This window comes from Xiphias gladius, chromosome 13 (assembly GCF_016859285.1).
Source record: "Xiphias gladius isolate SHS-SW01 ecotype Sanya breed wild chromosome 13, ASM1685928v1, whole genome shotgun sequence".
Classification (NCBI taxonomy): Eukaryota; Metazoa; Chordata; class Actinopteri; order Istiophoriformes; family Xiphiidae; genus Xiphias; species Xiphias gladius.
Genome location: NC_053412.1, coordinates 8,610,548 through 8,629,997, shown reverse-complemented (window position 1 = coordinate 8,629,997; position 19,450 = coordinate 8,610,548). Strand labels below are relative to the sequence as shown.

The 19,450-nt window shown below is 39.5% G+C and overlaps 1 protein-coding gene across 8 annotated transcripts in view; it reads left to right on the top strand.

Moving 5' to 3' along the window:
* LOC120797900 (interleukin-1 receptor accessory protein-like 1) overlaps positions 1-19,450 on the top strand; it is a 288,213-nt gene that overhangs the window by 192,581 nt on the left and 76,182 nt on the right. For all 8 annotated transcript variants that reach the window (XM_040141657.1, XM_040141658.1, XM_040141659.1 and 5 more), the window contains one exon: positions 243-317. In XM_040141657.1, the coding sequence (XP_039997591.1) occupies positions 243-317 (75 nt within the window). The remainder of the gene's footprint in view (positions 1-242; positions 318-19,450) is intronic.

The window sequence follows — 19,450 nt, the reverse complement described above, 5'->3', positions numbered from 1 at the left end:
GCTGCTTTGAAAGTATATGCATTGATGTTTAAAGCTTTGAATTGATCATTCTGAGTCATAGTAACTCACTCAACTATTTTCTCTGTCCACACTTTAAACATTATATTTTCATGAATTTTTTCCCATTTTAATGCAGCCTTTATTGTGCTCTTTAATGAATAAATCATACTCCCACTGTCCATGGGGGAGAAAGATGTGGAATTAAATGTGCTCTTTCTTTCTTTATGTTTGTCTTTTCACAGCCCCACTAACAGACAAGCCACCAAAAATCCTTTTCCCTTCAGAGAGCCAAATGAGCATCAAAGAGATGGCAATAGGTAAGAAAAAATGTTTAATTCCCCACTCTAATGGTTTTATTTTCTCAATGGAGCATGTGGTGTCATACTTGTGGCATTTGCCCGCTCGTCAAAATGGCATTGGTTCAGATTTCTTGATTAGTCAATCAAAGCCAATTCCCTAGAAGTTAGTCCTTTTCTACTTAACTGTGGCGTTGTTTTAACTACTATATGTGGAATTAGTAAAAATATTTTATGGGTTTCTGGTACATTCTGTAAATCTTTTATTTACCACAACTGCACAGAGAGCTGGGCCCTTATTTATCTTATCTTATCTTTAAGTTTCTCTATTCCTAATTTCCCCTTTTTTTTATACAGCATTTTATCATATCCCATTTTAATATTTTGCTGTTTTCATGCACTAATTAATTCAAATCACTTTTACTTTGATGTTTTTTCTGTCGCTGTTGAGCTACTTTTAGTTAAACTCAACACTTCCTCTAAAAAATGTTTTACATAAAAGCCCTTCCAGCAGCTCAAGTTGCATAATCCCATTCCCCTTCCCGTTTCTGGTAGGCTTTTAATGTGAAACATCTGCAGGAAATGTTACGTTTCATTGACAACCGCTCAACACTGAGTGAAAGAACAGCAATCAACCAATTAGTGAATGAGAACAGTATTTCAGTTAAAAAGAGAAACTCAGAGCATCATATCAGTGAGTCTACATGTGAGTATACTATGAGTATACAGTGGAATGTACATTATGCTGAATCTAAATTGTGTGAGCCATTATATGTTATTATTTTTTTATTAGCCTTTACTTGTTTTTGGTGGCCACATTCCCAGCAATTATTTGAAACTTGGCCGCTACTTGAATACCAGACAATTTATGGTGTTTCTTTTTACTGTGACACTCCAAATATTTGATAGCAAAGCAGTGTAAGACAACGCGTAACAGGCACAAAAAATGCTATTCCTCAAAACCACTGATACCTATTGCTTTTCTGCAACACTGACTTTTAAAATTACAGTTTTTTTAGGTTGAAAGGCTCAGTTCATCCAAAAACACATCTTCACCCATGCTTCTGCTGGTATCTACCCATGCAGACGGTTTTGGTAGTAATTTGCACAGGTTTTGAGATATGTCTCAGAGACTTCAGCCTCCACCCCCGGTACAATGGGGAATGACATTTCATTTGTTGTGAAAGCAACCCTTTAAAGTGTCTTATGCTGTCACAACAAATATTTACCTCACCTTGTTATAGATAGCGATGTAATGTTTTGAGCAACTAAGCTGTCTTGATCTCCAAAACCTATACACATTACATTTGTGTTTCGGTGACTTGAAGGAACCGAGCAATGTTCAGTACAAGATTTTCAATTAGGTCTCTTCACTTTCTGCGCCCCTTTCTAAATTGACCTTAAGTTTTGATTATGGTGTAAGAAAAACAGGATGAGTCGTTTGTCACTGTGTATGAAAAAGAAATTGATTCGGTGGGTATGAAAGCCGTTTCTGCTACTTTTTCTTCCTAGTATTTACGCTCATCACATCTATCTTAGTTGTCTTGTGCAACATGAATGCAGCTTGTATTTGTTCAGCTATAATGAGTCAGTAATGAATCAAAGTGGTACTTCTGAGAAAGACTACAGAATCTCACTTCACATTATTTTCAAATTTATGATGTTAGCATTACTTAAAATGATTACCTCCAATTCTACCTCATGTGGCTGCCTCAGAACGGCTGTCTTTCGTTTGCCTTACCAGCTTTTGATGCACAGGGGCTTCCCGCTTTGTGCCTTGTTGGGCGAAAGCTCAGCTGTTGGTGGATGGGAAAATGGGTCATGATGGAGGCTTCCTTTGAAGTAAATTTGTCATGGGCGATGAACACAACTGGCTTGCAGAGGTAATAGGTGGCAATCAGAAAGTAGGTGCAAATCATTGTAGCTTTGAATTGATGATGGATAAAAGCCTCTCCAGCTTTTTTCATCTGATTAAGTGTTTCATAGTGGATAATGGCAATTTTTTTCAAAATCCATTACCTGATGGCTGTGAGAACAGGACATACATTTCCAAAGAAAGAACATGTGCTGCTTTTCTTGTTTTTGAATTGTGTTAGATTTTTTTATACCAAACATTTTGCTGTCATTTTTACACTTTCAGGGATTTTCATTTTTTTTAGCTTTTGAGACTTTCATCTCCTAAAATGACTATCAGACTGAATTTTCATCTTGATTTTCAGTGGATGAGGATTAGTAAGAACAGTGTTTTATGTACCTCCCTCCACCTATGCACCCATTGATATTCTGCACAGACTTAGCAGCCTGTGTACATAATACTTGAATACATATTTGATTATTTGCCTGTACGAGCCCCTGTCACTTCCTCTCAGTGTTGAGCTAGAATGCTTTTGTCATCCACTGAGAGCCCAGTCAAACACAGTGTATCCTTTCAGGGTTGTGGCAGTTTTTGTGGAATTTTAATATTAAATCTCCCATGAAATATAGAAGCATAAATGGCTTCGGCTGGCGATTAATTGGGCAGGTGAGAGGGAGAAAGCAAGAGTGTGGAAAGGCAAATTTGGAGAGACACTTTTCAAGCTCTTGTTGTGCAACTCACTGGCTGAACAGAGAGAACAGAGGAATCTGTAAATGGGGGCCCAAATTTATCACTGTGCACTCTTCGTATTTAGCCCACTCCTTTTTTTTGTCTCCTAATAGATGTGGTTCTTCAGTTATATAATTGAATAAGTATAAAATGCTTGATTAAAACATATTGTGTAAATGCTCTTCTCAACCCTCGACGGACATGTCTTTCCACTGCTTTCTCTGTGGAACAGCTCAGATACAGTTTGGGTCTGTAATTCAGTCTGACATTTCAATGCACACTGCTTTCACTTTGTCTTGTGCAGTAGAATAATTGACTGCAGTCTAGCCAAGCGAACTAACTGCACTGCAAGTCTGTTTCTAGTAGACTGCTAATGCATGCGATTTGTAAACACTAAACACTTTGACAATGGGGTGATTAATTTCCTTAATGCATGAGCAATTTCTGTGTTTTCCCTGTACAATGAATGTGCAAAAAACTGCCTTCGTCACTTGAACATGATCCAATAAGGGATTCAAACCAACTCCCAGAAACAAACCTGCTTCTTTACCCTTTATTCTGCTGCTGATTCCAGGTTTGATTTCTTAAAGTGCTGTTTTCGACACAGAGCTGACATGACACCACAACCATGGTGGCACTATGTTTGTGATGTTCATTCTGGGAATACCCAGCAGGTTCCCCTGTGATCTTGATTGGCTGTTAAAACTTCAGGCCCTCTCAACTGCGTCCTTCATCGGGATATCAAACTTTATCCCCTGACACTTGACATTACGACACCGCAGCGAGTTTCCTGAAATTGCAGTAGTGATGGGGTCTAAACCTCTTTGCTAAATTCCTCCAAAATTCATATTTAAGCTCGCTCATGAATGCTTGATGTTCAGAAGCCATCAACTTTTGGAAACTGTTCTGCATCACCATTCTGTGATATTCAATTCATCCCAAGGGTTGTTTTATTTCAGAGTAATTGAATTGATTCACTTTCCCCCCCCAAACTGTTTTGTCTTCTTGTACCTCAGTTGATGATTTAATTCTTTTCCCACAATGCCTTTTGGGAGCCTTTAGGGGATTTGGGTGAATGTGTTGCTTAGTCAAAGATGGGCAGTAGCTCAGCAACAAATTGTGAACACAAGAAAGAGTTGTCAAAACACAGCCTTTTACTCTATTTAGGCTGCTGTCCAGGGACAAATTAGTAGTTTGCGAAAGATAGTCTACAAAGATGTTTTTTCCCAAAAAAATTAGATATGTATGTTTTTTTTCGTGTGTGTGTTTTTGAGTATCAAAATACACAAAGTTATACTTGTTTTAGAGTGTAATGAAGAAGGTGTTATGGGAGTGTAATAAAATTAACCAAAAATTAACATTTGCTTCAGGTTTGAGCACATCTTTACTTCAAATATAGAGAAATCTTAATGCTACAGTAGAGCACACAATGCTATCTTAGACAACAGTCTCTGTAAATCTATAAATTTACAGAAAAATTAGTTATGAAATTGTTCTTCATATCGTGTTATTGCACATGCTGAGAAATATGTTTCTGATGAGGCTTCAACATATTTATTTATCATTGCTACCAAGTAACACAAAAGATATTATTAAAGCTGCATAGTGTGGAAAATCAGTATTCCTTCTTCTCACAGAGGTTCATTGTGAAAATCCCTTTGTTCTTCTCAGCCCTGACTATAACAATCTGACAATCTGCACTCCTCTCAGAGGTTGAGCGTCCTCATTTATTGGTTGGTGAATAATAGTGTACACTGGAAATTGGTCTTCAGTCACTCATCAGAAGGAGTCACATTGTCTAATGATATGAACAGAGGATTCCTCGGTAACAACAAAGCCATTTGTATCCGGAATTTATTTAGAGTCTGCAGCCACATGAAATTAGAATTTCCAGTCCTCTGGTAATGATGAGGTTAGCCACATCAATATGCTGTTATTGTTGTGCAGGTCAGGTTGCTATGAGACTCCCATTTCCTTAAAGCTTACACTAAAACCTTCACAAGCTGAAAATCTAAACTGAGAAACTAAACAAACTCAGATCTCTATGATTTTCTACTTCTGTATTTTTTTTACATCCGCTGTAGAACAGAGTGCCATTAGGAAGGAATGATGAACTGCACTTAGACAGCAGACGAAATGTCAACTTTCACCACATTGGAAGAATGTAGTTGAAACTCAGTCCAACAGATGATTTTGAAATGCATAACCTTTACTTGACTTTATCGGTCTGTGAATGTTGATCATCCCATTATCCTGGAACAAATTTCTTCCTGTAGCTGTATGGATTTGATCTTACGGTGTGACGTTGGGATCTCCTCACGTTGATTCAGGCACAATTTTCAATATTTAGTGATTAATATTGATGTCTTGGGTGGGATGAAGGGACATGATGGCACAGAAAGACAGACGTGATAGATCATGTTCAAGGTAAATACCAAGAGTCCTGGAGACTGGATGTAAACATTGAAGGGGCCAGGATGATATGATTATTTCATGATCACATGGTTTATTGATTTTTGCTTTTACTCACTTGTACAAAGAAATGGTATTGCCTTCAGAGGACACCATATAGCTCAACTCAGACGTTTTTTATTTTTTTATTTTCTGTTTACATTTAAACAATACATTAAACACATTTAACAGGAAATACAACATAAAACATAAAAAAAAATAAACTTAAAGAAATTAAGTAAAGGTCAAGATGCAAAAGCCCTGATATATTCCAACAGCTGTATAGGCCTTGACAGATAAAATTTAGATCACATGGGCATTGGTGGTTTTTTAGTACAGGAAGTACAGTTTTGGCATTTGAACAAGGTGTAAGATGATGAGTGCTGAGTTGCCTTCACACTTGTAGTTTGGTTCTTTTGGCCCCCTTTTCACTCTCTGAAGTATCAGGGAAATTCCCAGTATTTGTGCTGATGCTTATACATGTGACCATAATGACTAAATGATCTTGCATAAATATATACTTTACTGGTGAAAGTTTTCTGACAGTTCGTTGATCATCAGAACGATTAAACACTAGTTAACCTGTTAATTTTGGGCAAAAATCACATTTACTGTAGATTACTGACGTAAAAACCTGTTATTGGTCTCCTTTTCTTTCACTCACAAAAAACAAAACACATCAGCACTCGACTGACAGCTTTCACACCAGCCTAATGAACTGGACCAAGTTTGTCTATAGCTCAGGACAAGGATTATAATGTTGGGCCTAATTTACATAACGCTACCATAAAAATAACCTTGAAATGGCGACATAAAGGATTTAAACCTAAAACCCACACAACTTGGCTTGGATGTGTGCTGAATTGATACTTAATATAGATGAGGCCACTTGTGTTTGTTTTCAGTTTAGCTCCAAACCTAGCCTGGAACCAGGCTCGAGTGTTAAAGACACTCACCAGCCATTGTGGCACAGGTACAGAAAGCACACAATGATCTTTTTCCACCCAAGTTTTAACTGAAACACATCTTCAGAGCATCACTCAATACAATGCAGCAGCTCTGTGTTATATTCGGTACATTCTGCGGGCAGGGAAACATCATATTCTAGCTCGCATCTAATTTGTCTCGTGCTTTTGAGCCCGGAAGTTCTCATAAAACCATGAGACACAGTTTAGTTTCACAAAAAAAAGGAAAGTCTCACACAGCACAGCCTCAGCAACACCTATCCTCAATATCACACACACTCGCTCGTGCATACACACAAGCCCTCGCTCTAAATGTCACAGACTCGGCAGAACGTTTCATCGATGCCAAAGGTTCAGAGGCCTTGGGATCAATATTACATCATTTCTCTCAATTAGGGCATATTTATTCCCCTCAAGTGATTGTACATCTGCGAGTGATCCTATCTGCATTCCTGGCAAGTCCCCTGAATGAGTCAAGGCCCTGGAGGTAGGAAAAGAAAGAGTGAGATCAAGATGTAGAGAGATGAGGAAAGAGAATTAGAGAGGAATGTAGACAGGAGGGAGTTTGGGAAAGAAAAGTGAGGGAGATCATTTAAGATTCACAGAGGGATCAAATATGATGGCGTCTTACCTTGGGTTATTACAGATGAAAGTGGATACAAGATGGCCCCAAAATGGTTGATATGCCCTGCAGCGTGGAGGCATAAATCGTGAGTGTCATATGGGGGGTTGCTGGTGGTGATTGGGAGGAATTCGTGGCGAAGGGATGCCCCCCGTTAGTGTTTTACATAAGTACGGTCACGAGTGGAACAGTCTCTGCAAGTGCTTCATGAGACCTGATCAGCCCGCTGGAGCGAAGGAGGCTAATTTTCCTCAGTAGTTGAGGAAATTCACCAGAGCATGACCACAGGGCTGATACTGTGTTCACATTTTGGATCGTGATTGACCTCAAAAGTCAAGCTACCGTTCCCTGCTCTGCTTCCTGTCAGCAGCTCCCAGCTGCGGCCTTGTAGCTGTCTCGGCAACCTAAGAGGAAAATGACTGAAGGTATTTGCTCTCCTTAGCAGAAAATAGCATCGAGAACTGGCCAAGGAACTTTAGTATTAAGACATACAGCCGCTTATCTGTGCCAGCAATGCTTCCCGTGTCTGGGTAGACCTATTAATCATAAATTGGGCCTTGGCATGTAGTTTACAGAAAGTCTTTGTTATTGTTGTTTTTATGTTTAATGGCTAAAGTGTTCCTGCATTGCACCTGCATGTAGGTACTCAAGAAGATCACAGGACTTCTACCTTTTGCCTGACTTGTAACCTATAGCAGATCAGTAGATTATAAAATTGATTGAGATGGGCTACCAGCCAACACAAAAACATACTGTCGTGACACATTCCTTCCAGCTAATTTATTAATTTATTTCACCATTATCTCAGTGGCATAGTTATACTGAGTGCAGTTTAAATGACAGTAAAAGCAAGGATGATGGGATTGATTGGGATTAATGTTGTCGGCAATCAACCCTCCTCTGATGTATAGAGGTAGTCAGCGTGATTGTGGATGTTATTTGCTCTGCTGTAAATAAAAATACGAAAAGCATCACCACGTTTTAGCCACAAGATGCCGAGGATGGATGTTGAAGTGCTGTGTAGCAACTTAGTCATTTATTTTTAGACTTAATTTGCCAGGATATTGATCAACAGACTTCAAATGCATGATTTCTTTGATTTGTAAGCAGATGAAATACATAAATTGAATAGTAATTTGAAAGATATGAAACAAAATGAAGTCCTCTTTGCCTATACAGAGTATCTGATTTCATGGAAATTAAAGGAAAATGATTTAATGGAGAAGGTCTTGGCCTCTAAATATTGCTTCTATTTTTTCCCCAAAGCAACACTATCACCTGCTAATATCCAATATCAATGTCCAATGTCAGTGTTTTTAAAATACTGTCTTTGTACAATATTTGCACATAGCATCTACAGTATGGGAAAGATTAGGGAAAGATTTTGGTTATGTTTTTAAAAAATACCTAACGTTAACCTAGGGGTTGTTGGAAAGGGCACAAGAAAGTTGGTTGAGCTACTGTACATACCCAACTATAATATAGCACTGCAGAAATGGTTTTACACTATAAGTTACAGTTCACCAAAGTTGAGGATTTAACAGCTGTGGCCTAGCTATTCAGGCTGTCAAAGCTCCGGTTGTTATGTGTGTAGGACCTTATATTACAACCCCTTTGGGCACTTGCCCTGTGATTGTTACTCTGGTGCTTTTTTGTTTGTTTAGACACATTGTAACTTTAAAGCTGTGGGTTTTTGGTGTTATCATTGGATCTGCTTTATTTAGCCTTTCTCTGACTAATGGCTCCGGTGCTCCCACAGCACATGTAATAACAGAGTGCAGTCTGTGCAGTTCCAATCCAGCTGTTGCTCTTTCAACAGCTGTATGTTTCAGATCTGAGCTAGAATTTTAAATTGACAGGCCTCCTCTTCCACATACACTGACACACACACATTGCCTTGTTTTTAATTTCTTCATGCCCCTTGCATTACCATCATGTATCAGTAGCTACTGCACTGTAGTGGTGATGCACCATGTCTGATAGTCGACCTCATTCAAACACCAGCATATGGATTACCGACGGCAGGAAGACTCGCTCTGGGCTTGTTCGGCAGTGTGTGACAGTTTAGCACCCAGGAGTCACCTGTTTTAAATTTAAATGCACCTTTTAGTGTGGCAGTTAAGCACACGATTTTAACAGCCATTAGATTAGCCCTCAGTTGAACCTCAACACAGCGGTGTCACCTTGCTCTTTTGTGAGCCACTATTCAAGAAATTCAACTGCTAGAAGGCGGAGGAGACATTAATTTGCTACTGTGACTTGAAGAAAAATCCTTTTCATTCTAATTTCTTAGGTTGTTAGGTTCTTTAGTCCCTTTTTTCTGAACAATTCGACTTCATCTCTGGATCTTCTTGTGCTTTTTTCCCCTAAATGCTAGAAGAACCAGAGTAGTTTTGTTTTGTTTCTCAAGAATTTATCACTGTCTGCTGTAAAGCCAGTTCAACAGCAAAACCACCAGCCAAAATGCAAACCCTGCAAACATTCCCCTCATCATCATCATTCCCTTGGCAGCGCATGTGTGTTGCCTGGTTGAACTAATTGCCCTTGCTGTATTTCCAGCCAAACAGGTGGCCATATTGGTTTCCTTCTGGCTGCATTTATGAGACTGTTCTTCCAGTTTGGACGGAGATGACAGTCTCTCCTCTCCGCCCAGAGCATGACCTTGATGGGGCTATGGTCCCGCTGCACTGTCTCTGGTCTCACATTTGTCTTTTGGGCCAACTCCTGATTGTGTATTTGTTATTGTGTGTGTGTTTTTGTATGCGTGAGAGACAGAGAGAAATGTAGCATCCTCTGATGTTTAGCCAGAGAGCTAGAGGGCCAGGAAAAGAGTCAGGAGGGGAGAGAGACGACAGTGGCAGCAAACTTTGGCAAGTGACATACAACAGCTTATAGGTAGCACAGATATATGATGTCATGATATAGCAGCTTCACACACACACATTTCTGCACATACATAAAAAAATGCAATATCCTTAAGACAAGCAGAAACATGAGCAAATATTTAGGATTCACACAGCCACACATTCACACTCACACACACGAAGGTCTTACGTAGCTTTTACCACCTCACACTGACACCTCGGGGGATTTGTATGTGCCAAAGCAATCTGGTCAGATTCGCCTTTCTCCTCACAGATACAGAATTTGCCCGCTTTGTGTTGGTCCAAGGTATCTACAGTTGTGGTCCTCTGTTTGGTCTGTGGGCAGTCATGCTACAGGGAATAAGGATGTGTCAGATGAAACGTTGCGGATATTTGTCTCATAACTGCTATGAGTCAGGCAACACCTTGTTTCTCTACCTTATGTAAAGATACAGTGTTTTTCCCTCAGCAGTGGGAGGGATCATGACACGCTCAGATAGGCACTGACCTTTCTACAGACCAGAATAGAATGGAATAAAATAGAACAGAAATAACCGAATAGACTGTTGTTGTCCTTATATCATGTCATCGCTTCAACCTCTTGATATGCAACGTGTTGACATTTCTTGCACCGATTGTGTTATCCGTAATTATGGTATCCATGTTCTTACCAGTGTCAGGAAATAACAGTGCCCCTATATTTCACCCAGTTTATTATTATTTTTAGCCAGTACATTAATTCTGTCAAATTTACTATTGAATTTACTTTTATGTTCACTACAGGATCACAACCATTTTACCACTGTATCCCAATTCCATACTACATTTTAGAGCATTGTTAGGCATTCAGTGATCTAGAAAGTCATACAAATTACAATTATAATAGAAATTACTTTTTAGAATGTGTAATTAAGTGCACGTTTTGTTTGTTCTTTTGTTTTTTTTCTGACATTTTGCATTATGTTGCAGGTTGCCTTGTGGCAAAAAAGAGTCCATCAACACCACACTCAAAAACAGAGCAGTTTTACGCTGCATACTAGTTGGCACTGTTAGATATACTCAGTTTTGTCATTTTCCACTTTGAACACACAGCTGAATTCAATCAGTGCATATGGTAGTGTGCAGTTGGGACATAGCGTATGAGTAGACAGTTCCCCCTGAGCATTTTGGGTGAGAGGCACACGATGTCCTTGCCAATATTAAAATTCTACATTGTTACTTTACAGTTCGACATATTGCTTTTGGAATGTACCAAAATGTCCCCAACAAAGAAACTAAGTGCCCAGAAAAATTTTTCATTGTAAAAAGATTTCATTTCCTTCCTGGTTTTTGCTGAGAGAAACCACAGCCACTCTGCCAGCTGTCTTGGCAGCACCCAGGTTTAATCTCTGAGACTCAGGCTAACCATAACATGGAAGCCTCCCTCTCTTTTTAGCAAACACACACCAGACTACTCACCACCCCTGCCAGCCACAGGCCAGCTAGAAGATATTGAGCATCCTTCCATGCAGTGACACCGGATTGATATTGATTTCAATTATGACAGCAACATAGCTAAGACAAAGTGTTTTTTAGAGGACTTGTGCATCGGTGGGTCCCTGGTCCATTAGTAACTGCTGCTGGTGGTTTTGACGAGTGGAAGGGCATCAACAACAGATTTTTCAGGATTTCTTTCTTTTCTTTTTTTTTACCTTCATTTTTTCAACTTAATTGTCCGTAAGAGGACTGGATTTGGAAAAGGTCATCGTCATGGTGACAGTCACGTGGTCTCATGAGGTTTGTCCAAGCACTCACGCCCCCTCTAACACTCTGGACAAAAGCTGTCAGTTTTCAGTCGTGATTGGCTGCTTTAAACACTTTACTGCAGAGGATCCATTTACATTTTGTGCACCCAGTCTAGTACACTTTGGTTATTTAATTTTGCGTTTTGGGCGGAGGAAGTGGCAAGCAGAATCACAGCAACACACATACATGAAACAGACAGAAGGATAGTTGTTGAAACAAACAGGACGAGCCGTTACCGTCCCTTCTTTTCTGATCTTCTCCCCTCTACCCGTCTCTGACACTTGTAATATTCTGACGAATAATGAAACCAGGCCAACAGTTCCATAAACTGTCATGATCATCCAGATTCAATGCTATTCCTCATGTCAAGTTCTTGAGTCTGATTGTCTCAGAGGGTCCATGCGCTTGTTACAAGTGCAATGTGTTCTTCATGTGAAGGGTTTAAGTATATAATAGTCACTACTTGAGGTAATAAAATACACCTGTCTCAGGGTGAACTCTGGTAGAGAATTGGCATCAAAGTATCATAAAGGAATCGATTCTAGAGGAAAAGCGTCACTGAGGCAAAATTTTATCGTACTTATGATGCTGGGAAAATTTATTTTTGCATGACATTTACACATAAATATTAAGTCCACCTCCTAATATCGAGTTGTGGTCCATTTGCACAATCAATAACTTGTCTCCAGCCAGTGGCAAGTACAGTAGATAAGTAAGGTTTTCCCAAGATAAACTTAATTAGCCCATTTCATGGAAAAAGCAGGTGACGCTGATATTTAGCGCACACATTTTTTTTTCATTTTTTTTTCTGGAAGTGTGAAAAAAAAAAAAAAAGCACTAACCTATCAACACCAGGCAGCTTCAGAGGCCGCAGCCTGTGAATTAGGTCCTGCCAAGTTGCCCCTGTGTTGTGTGTGTCTGTATTGTATAAGCTGTGTATGTGTGTTGAGTGTGTATATTGTCCCAGTTTAGAGGACCCAGAGCTATGACTCATCAGCTAATAAAGCAGGATGCGAAGGGGAAGTGTGTACGTGTGTGTGTTTGTACGTGTATGCCTGTGTGACTGCCTGTGCTAGTATATGTTTGTGCTTTTTGTAGGTGTGCGCGTGTGTGTGTGTGTGTGTGTGTGTGTGTGTGTGTGTGTGCACACATATTTTAAAGTGTATAAAAAGGGAAGTAGAAGCACAGCGAGAATGATTGTGAGCCATGGGGGGTAGCGCTTTCAGTACTATACCTGGTGCCCTTGCGCGCACACACACACTTTTCCATCAGTTGATACGGAAAATGAATTCAGATAACTACTCAAACAATGTTGCATCCACTCATCCTTTACCTTGTCACAGCTGTAAATTGTTTGTGTGTGTGTGTGTGTGTGTGTGTGTGTGTGTGTGTGTGTGTGTGTGTGTGTGTGTGTGTGTGTGTGTGTGTGTGAGCGTGAGCGTGAGCGCTCACTGTTCTCTCAGGTTGCAGTAGGTCTTTCTTTTGCAGTAGCATAACAGTGGCTACACTGTTATGAACAGCTGTGGATTTGCCAGCTGATGCTTATGCTCGTCACATTTTATGTTTTTATGTTAATGCTACATACATGGCTGCTACAAAACTAATAGAGACAACAATTTATGTTAATTTCTGCTCTCAGTGTTTGTTCAGTTGAAGCTTATTGTTCATTAGTCACCATTAAATACAGTTTACTTTATTATCAGTGTTCTGCAGAAAACTCATTAAATATACTGGAGTCCAATTTCTGCATGCTGGACTAGTTCCAACACAGAAAACAGAATAATAGAGCAATGCTACATGTAGCTACTTATCCATATTGGTAAAAAATAATGCAATGCATCACCTTTGGCATCAGTTGTTGACACAATGAGAAAACCATTTAGTAGTATCCTTACTTCTTTACCATAATATATTTCCTGTTGACACGGGATGTGGGACTTAGCACCGTGAGGCATCAATCTAAAGTGTAAATCAATAGGATATCAAAAGAAAGGCGCTTTGATAAGATATGAGGGTCAAATTGTAAGATATTTCTAGGGCTGTCCCCGAGTCAGGATTTTCATAGTTGGGGTGTCCTCTTCTGTATATTAATTGGTTGAGTGCTTGGGGTTCATGATTCTTGCTTTTTCTTAGCTATATATCTCATTATCTACACACACAACCTTATTACTGATGTCTTTTCTTCAATACACTTTATCCACAAATAGGAGAAATATATAATTTAATCCCCCGCACATGTAGTGTCATTTCAGCCGTCCTACACCGTACACCGTACTGTTAATTGTAATGAAGGAACATCCGTCTAAAATAAACTTAATCTGGCTTGAATGATAGTTGCGTACTCTGATTATGCCTCTGCACTGGCCACAGCTATGGCCGGAGGCATTATGTTTTCGGGGTGTCGTCCCATCCTTCCATCCCCTTCTTGTGAACACGATTTGGCACAAAGGTTCACTTGGACTCAGCGAACTGATTACAATTTTGTGGTCAAAGGTCACTGTGACCTCACAAAATACATATTTGGCCATAACTCAAGTGAAAGGATAGAATGACGATGTGATGACATTTTGTATCCTAAAGGTCAAAGGTCAACCTCATTGTGACATCATAAAGTTCTGCAAAAACACTTTTCTGGCCATTATTCAATGCCATAACTCAGGAGCAGAAGGGGAGATGTGACCATATTTCACGTTTGGTCCGATACTGGATAGTCTCTAACTGAAGACAGCATGTTTCGCACCGGAAATTATTCACTGAAATCACACACGTCAATATAGTGATAACTTCCATTTCACCAAAGAATACACTTAATTACTTTCATTAAATCCTTCAAAGTCTTCACAACGTATATTTTATGAGTCTGGCCAGACATGGATACGAACTGCAACTTGATTTGTTGGTGGAGGCATACAACAGCGAGGTGGTAATTCTAGTTTAGATATGTTTTAGTATGGGTTTAGCAACAGCTGTCCCTTTTTTCATGGTCTTTAATGCCAAATCTCAATGAAACATACAGTATTTTATTTTTTGGCAGTTGTTCCTATTTTCTCAACTCATGTATTTCAAACCTAATTCGAAGGCAGCATGTCTGACAGCTGACTAAGAGAGAGCCAAATAGCACACACACAGAGACACAGACACACACACACACAGACTAGCAGGCCACTTTTCACAGAATTGTATGAATCTGACAATAGGTTATGGCTTTTGCTATATTGATTTTTCCCAGTCAGACAGGATGTCCAGCAGACACATTCTGACAGCTTGCCATGGTTGTTACCATCTGAACATGGCCTTTAACAGCTAATGTTAGTGCTTATTTTCTAAAGGTGGGTAATAATGTCAGCTAAACGTCAGTCATGCTGAAAAAAATAAATAAATAAGTTAGAGGTGGAAAATTTTGCCGGAGTAAAGGCATGACAGTAGCTTAAACCATATTATTCATTAATAATACTTTACTCCAGGTCAGGTAGTTTTCCAGAACTTACTGCAAGTGCTGTAAAATTAAAAGTTAAAAAAAGTTATTTCTTCAGCAGTTCAATTTGAACAGTGAAACAGCTACATGTAAGTTTGACACATGCTGGAGTATTGGATCTCCAATGTTTTGCATTGGATTAGAGCTATTCCCAATCATAAATACTGGCTGGAAATCTGTTTTAAAGTGGACTTGGAGCAAAGCTCGAGGCATCTTACATTAGAGTTGAGATCACTTCAGTATCAACCTGCATGTATAGTGATTTGAAATTTTGAGTTTGTTTGGTGTAAAACTCCAACCAAGTACCAAACCAACCGAGGGGGGCCTTGACATACTGCTCACTGGGCTCCCCTCAAAGGAGCTTGCCTTAAAACAAGCATGTCTTCTTCGAGGGTATATAATATAAATCAAGGATATACACCATATTACGCTCAAACACTACATCATTTTTAATTTTCTTTCCACATAATTTAATGACTCATCAGGTGAAAGGCAGAACCAAGGCATCCCCAAAGGCACGAACAGTAAACACTGGATCAAATTGAATCGTGCTGTTCATATGCGTACGTGTTTGGGAGGTGCAGGGTCTCCGCCGTAATTGGGATGGCTGTATACATACACAGCCACATCACATCTTCATACCTCCATGTCATTTGTGTCAGGACATATCATACAACATATCTACGCTCATGCTATCAATCTGCAAGCCACTGTACTCTAATCCCACGTCTGGTTGAGAATACCGATGCGCGTTACCTCCTGGGGTGCTTTGTGTGTGAAGACGTGTGTGTGGATGTCAGATCACTGGGTTAGAGATTTCATAGCAGAGCAGTGTAGAGCTAGCGGAAGAGAAAGCATAGAGTTTAGTGGGGAAGGGTAGATGACCGCCACAGGCCTGCTTTATGTCGGCCGTGAGGATTGGATTCATATTACAATATAATGGTATTGGTTCAACCCACTTAATGACTCACATCATTTCTTATGTTCAAATGGGGTTCTCAGGAATTAAACGATATGAAGGAATTGTTGAATTAATGACCAGCTCTCACTGTATATTGCCATTGCCTTAAGCATGTTGGGAAGAATAAAAACTGTTGCTTTACTGGCTGAATGCAAAAAGGTATAGGGTAGAAAGGGTGAAGCGCTGGTTTGCAGACAAAAAGGCTTCCCGATGCAGCAAAGGACTCCAACTTTGAGGAGGTTTTGCTTATTCTCTCCAATCTTGCGATATATACAGTGTATGATACAGCTCCACCTTTATATAAATATGGATGAATCTACCTCCTTTAGACTTAATTTGCATCAGGACTGTCCCTGTTTATCATTTTTCCCCCATAGCTGAATTTGCATAGATTACCATTAAGATTTCAGCCCCCTCTGTGTTCATCTTCAGGTAGATTATGAATCCTAAGGAGAAGACGGTTCTTCAAAGCAGGAGAGCCAGCTCTGTTTTGACTGACCATCTAGCATAGCTCCCAGGCTCAAGTGGTTTGTTCTCCTTTGGGTTATTTTTGGGTCTCATTTTCTGGAATTTAAGTTTTGCCTGTCCTACTTACTGCATTCCCCAATGTGAACTCGAGGCCTTTTTCAGCCTGATCCAGATTTTTCTCTCTCTGTCTTCCTAGCGTTCTCTCACTCAGTCCTGTCACTCTCTCCAACTCTCTTCTCAGCCATCTGTTCATGCTTGTGGCATCTCCCTATCTCTCTTCCCTCCATGCAGTATTTCCCTCTTTTCATCTCAACTCTCCCAACATTTTATCCTTTTTCCCTCATTCCCTAGCTTTTCTTTTTGCTACCTTGCTAATGTATGTATCACATCAGTAACAGCCTTTGTGACTCCTTTCTCACAGGTATTTGTTGCTCCTCTTTCACTTTCTCTGGGAGCATTTGCCAACCATTACTCTCTATATCTAAATGTAATATGATTTCTGTCAGTGTCACTGTTGTATTCTTAGAAGGTGATTTCCTCCAGGTGAAACGAATGGTTGTACCTGTAGTAAGAAAACAATTTGTTTCCTACATTGGGAAACGTCTTAAACCAACAGGTGTGAAAAGGATCTCTTTGGTTAATTCATGTAAAATTCACAGGAAATAATGTGGCTGCTAAAGCCAATAATTACCCCTTTTCCTCTTATCCCCTTTAAATTTTTTAAAACAGTTGTAATGTGCAGTGGTCTAGGCGGCAACATAAAGGACCATACAAAATTTGTTACCTGTTTTTTCACACTGTCTCTAATTTACTACTACTATTCCCACGTGAAAATCAAGCTTTTGATACTTGAAATATTTGGTAATCCATCAAAAGGGATATCCCTTGTGCAATTATGCTAAGTTATGACACAGTTCATATCTTTTAAATCTAACTGCACTTATAACTGAAATGTAATTTGTAGTTAATGAGGGTGACCAAGAAATAGGTACGGCTCTTTAAGTTTATCATTTTGTGACTCTTAATGCTCTATTAAGCAATGTATTTTTGATGTAAACCAACACTGTTGCCAGACAAGAACATAAATAATGGATCATTCTGCAAAACCTAGGATTATATTCAATGATGTTTTTTACATCCAATGACAAGTCTTTCTAAGTCTTTCTGCCCCCTAGTGGTCAGACATTCCCAGGCAAACATTAACATACAGAGGGTCTGTAAGTCTGTAAAAGCATATCATTGTATTTTGTCCAGTGAGGACTGAAATTTAAATGCTGTCATTTCAAAATATAATGCCAACCATTAGCATCATTCTAGTCCATACAGCTGACATTTTAACGTTCATTTGCTTTCTCTATTGATGGTAAATGTTTGTGAAAAAAAGGAGGGTTTTTTTTTAACATGATACACTACACACCTTATATCATATTTTAAATGTGTGTTGAATATTGTTTCAGAAGGCTGATATCTCATTTTTAAATGGATCTTCTCCTCCTTTTTCTTTTTTTCCTGTCTGAGAGGGCGCATGAGGTTTTGATTGACAGATGCAGGTATACGCATCAGCAGGTATCTCTGATCTATGTTGCTAGATGATGTCATCGCACGCTTTACAACCTACAAACTGCAGAAGCTGTTTCCATGGGGATTTTTTTTTTTTTTTCCCCAGTAGTGAAATGCGGTCAGCGCCTGAAGCACCAAACGAGTGTGTCAAACTGCATAAAGGCAAAGAGCGGCAAAGTAGACTTCTTGTATGTGTGTGTGTGTGTGTTTGTGTGCAGAAATGCATGTGCACTTTTGTGATATTTCTTCAACCCCCCACGCCCCCCACACACACACACACACACACACCCCACACCCTCCTCTCCTAGCTTACAATCCAAAACCCACTTGTGTAATGTCTGGTTTATGCTATGTAGAGTCTTGACTCACACAATCTGTTGACTGGAAATAAATGGGTGCTATTTATGTGTTACTTGGCTGCTAAAACTCAGAGGAACATCCAAGGTCTGTGTGCTGTAGTGTTTCCCCATCGGTGAGGCTTTTGAAGGCTGTGAAATCTGCCTGTTGGCCAGATGTACTCGTGTCATGTGGGATTAGTTGAGTGTCATGCTGTGTAATCTCAAAGTGTGTGCGTTGTGTATATTAATGTACTTATGCGCGTGTGTGTTTGTGTGCGTGCGTGCTGGAATGCATGCATGTGTGTAACCTAAATTGTGGCGATTCTGTTTAAAGAAGCTCGGATTGTTGTTGCACTCAAACGCATCCATCACATAATGTTAACAAACAAAGTAAGCTTTAAAAGTTGCCTCTTGTGCATTTCTGCAAAAACACATGGACAAAACATAGTTGTAATGAGTGAATATTAACAGAGTCTCTTGGCGGCCAAGAGATTTGTATCCTTTTAAAATAAGGAGGTTCATTCACTCAGAGGTAACAAAACGTATCATTTTACATACATGAATATTCTCTGGGACCTTTCCTGCATAACCTTTAATTTGTCCGCTTGTGCTCTTTTACTGGCTTTTATGCAGCCCTGCACACACACTCTACCACATCTTTCTCCTCCTTTTTTTATTGCCATCTGCAGCAACATTAAGTCTCTTCTGATCAGCAAGGGGTAATCATCAATTACATATGCAAGTGCAAATGCACGTAACATTTAATGGACTGTACTTCCACTGATTTAGATGTGTTGTTTTCTGAAGCAGTTGATGGTAATTATGGTTCCATTTTGTCGCCGAGTGTGAAAGATAATGGTTCTCAACGTTTATCCCCAAATTTCTGCTGCAATTATAGCCCAATGTTAATCAATTTCACCGTGGAGGCAAACAATGGAGAACAGGCCTCTTCGACAACTGAGGTCATGAAACAATAGAGCGTAAATAAAAAGAAACTTAGCTAGGAGTTGTATTGCACTGCAGCTAGGGAAACACAGAAAGCTTTCATGAATTGCATAATACACATTTTATTCACTGTTTG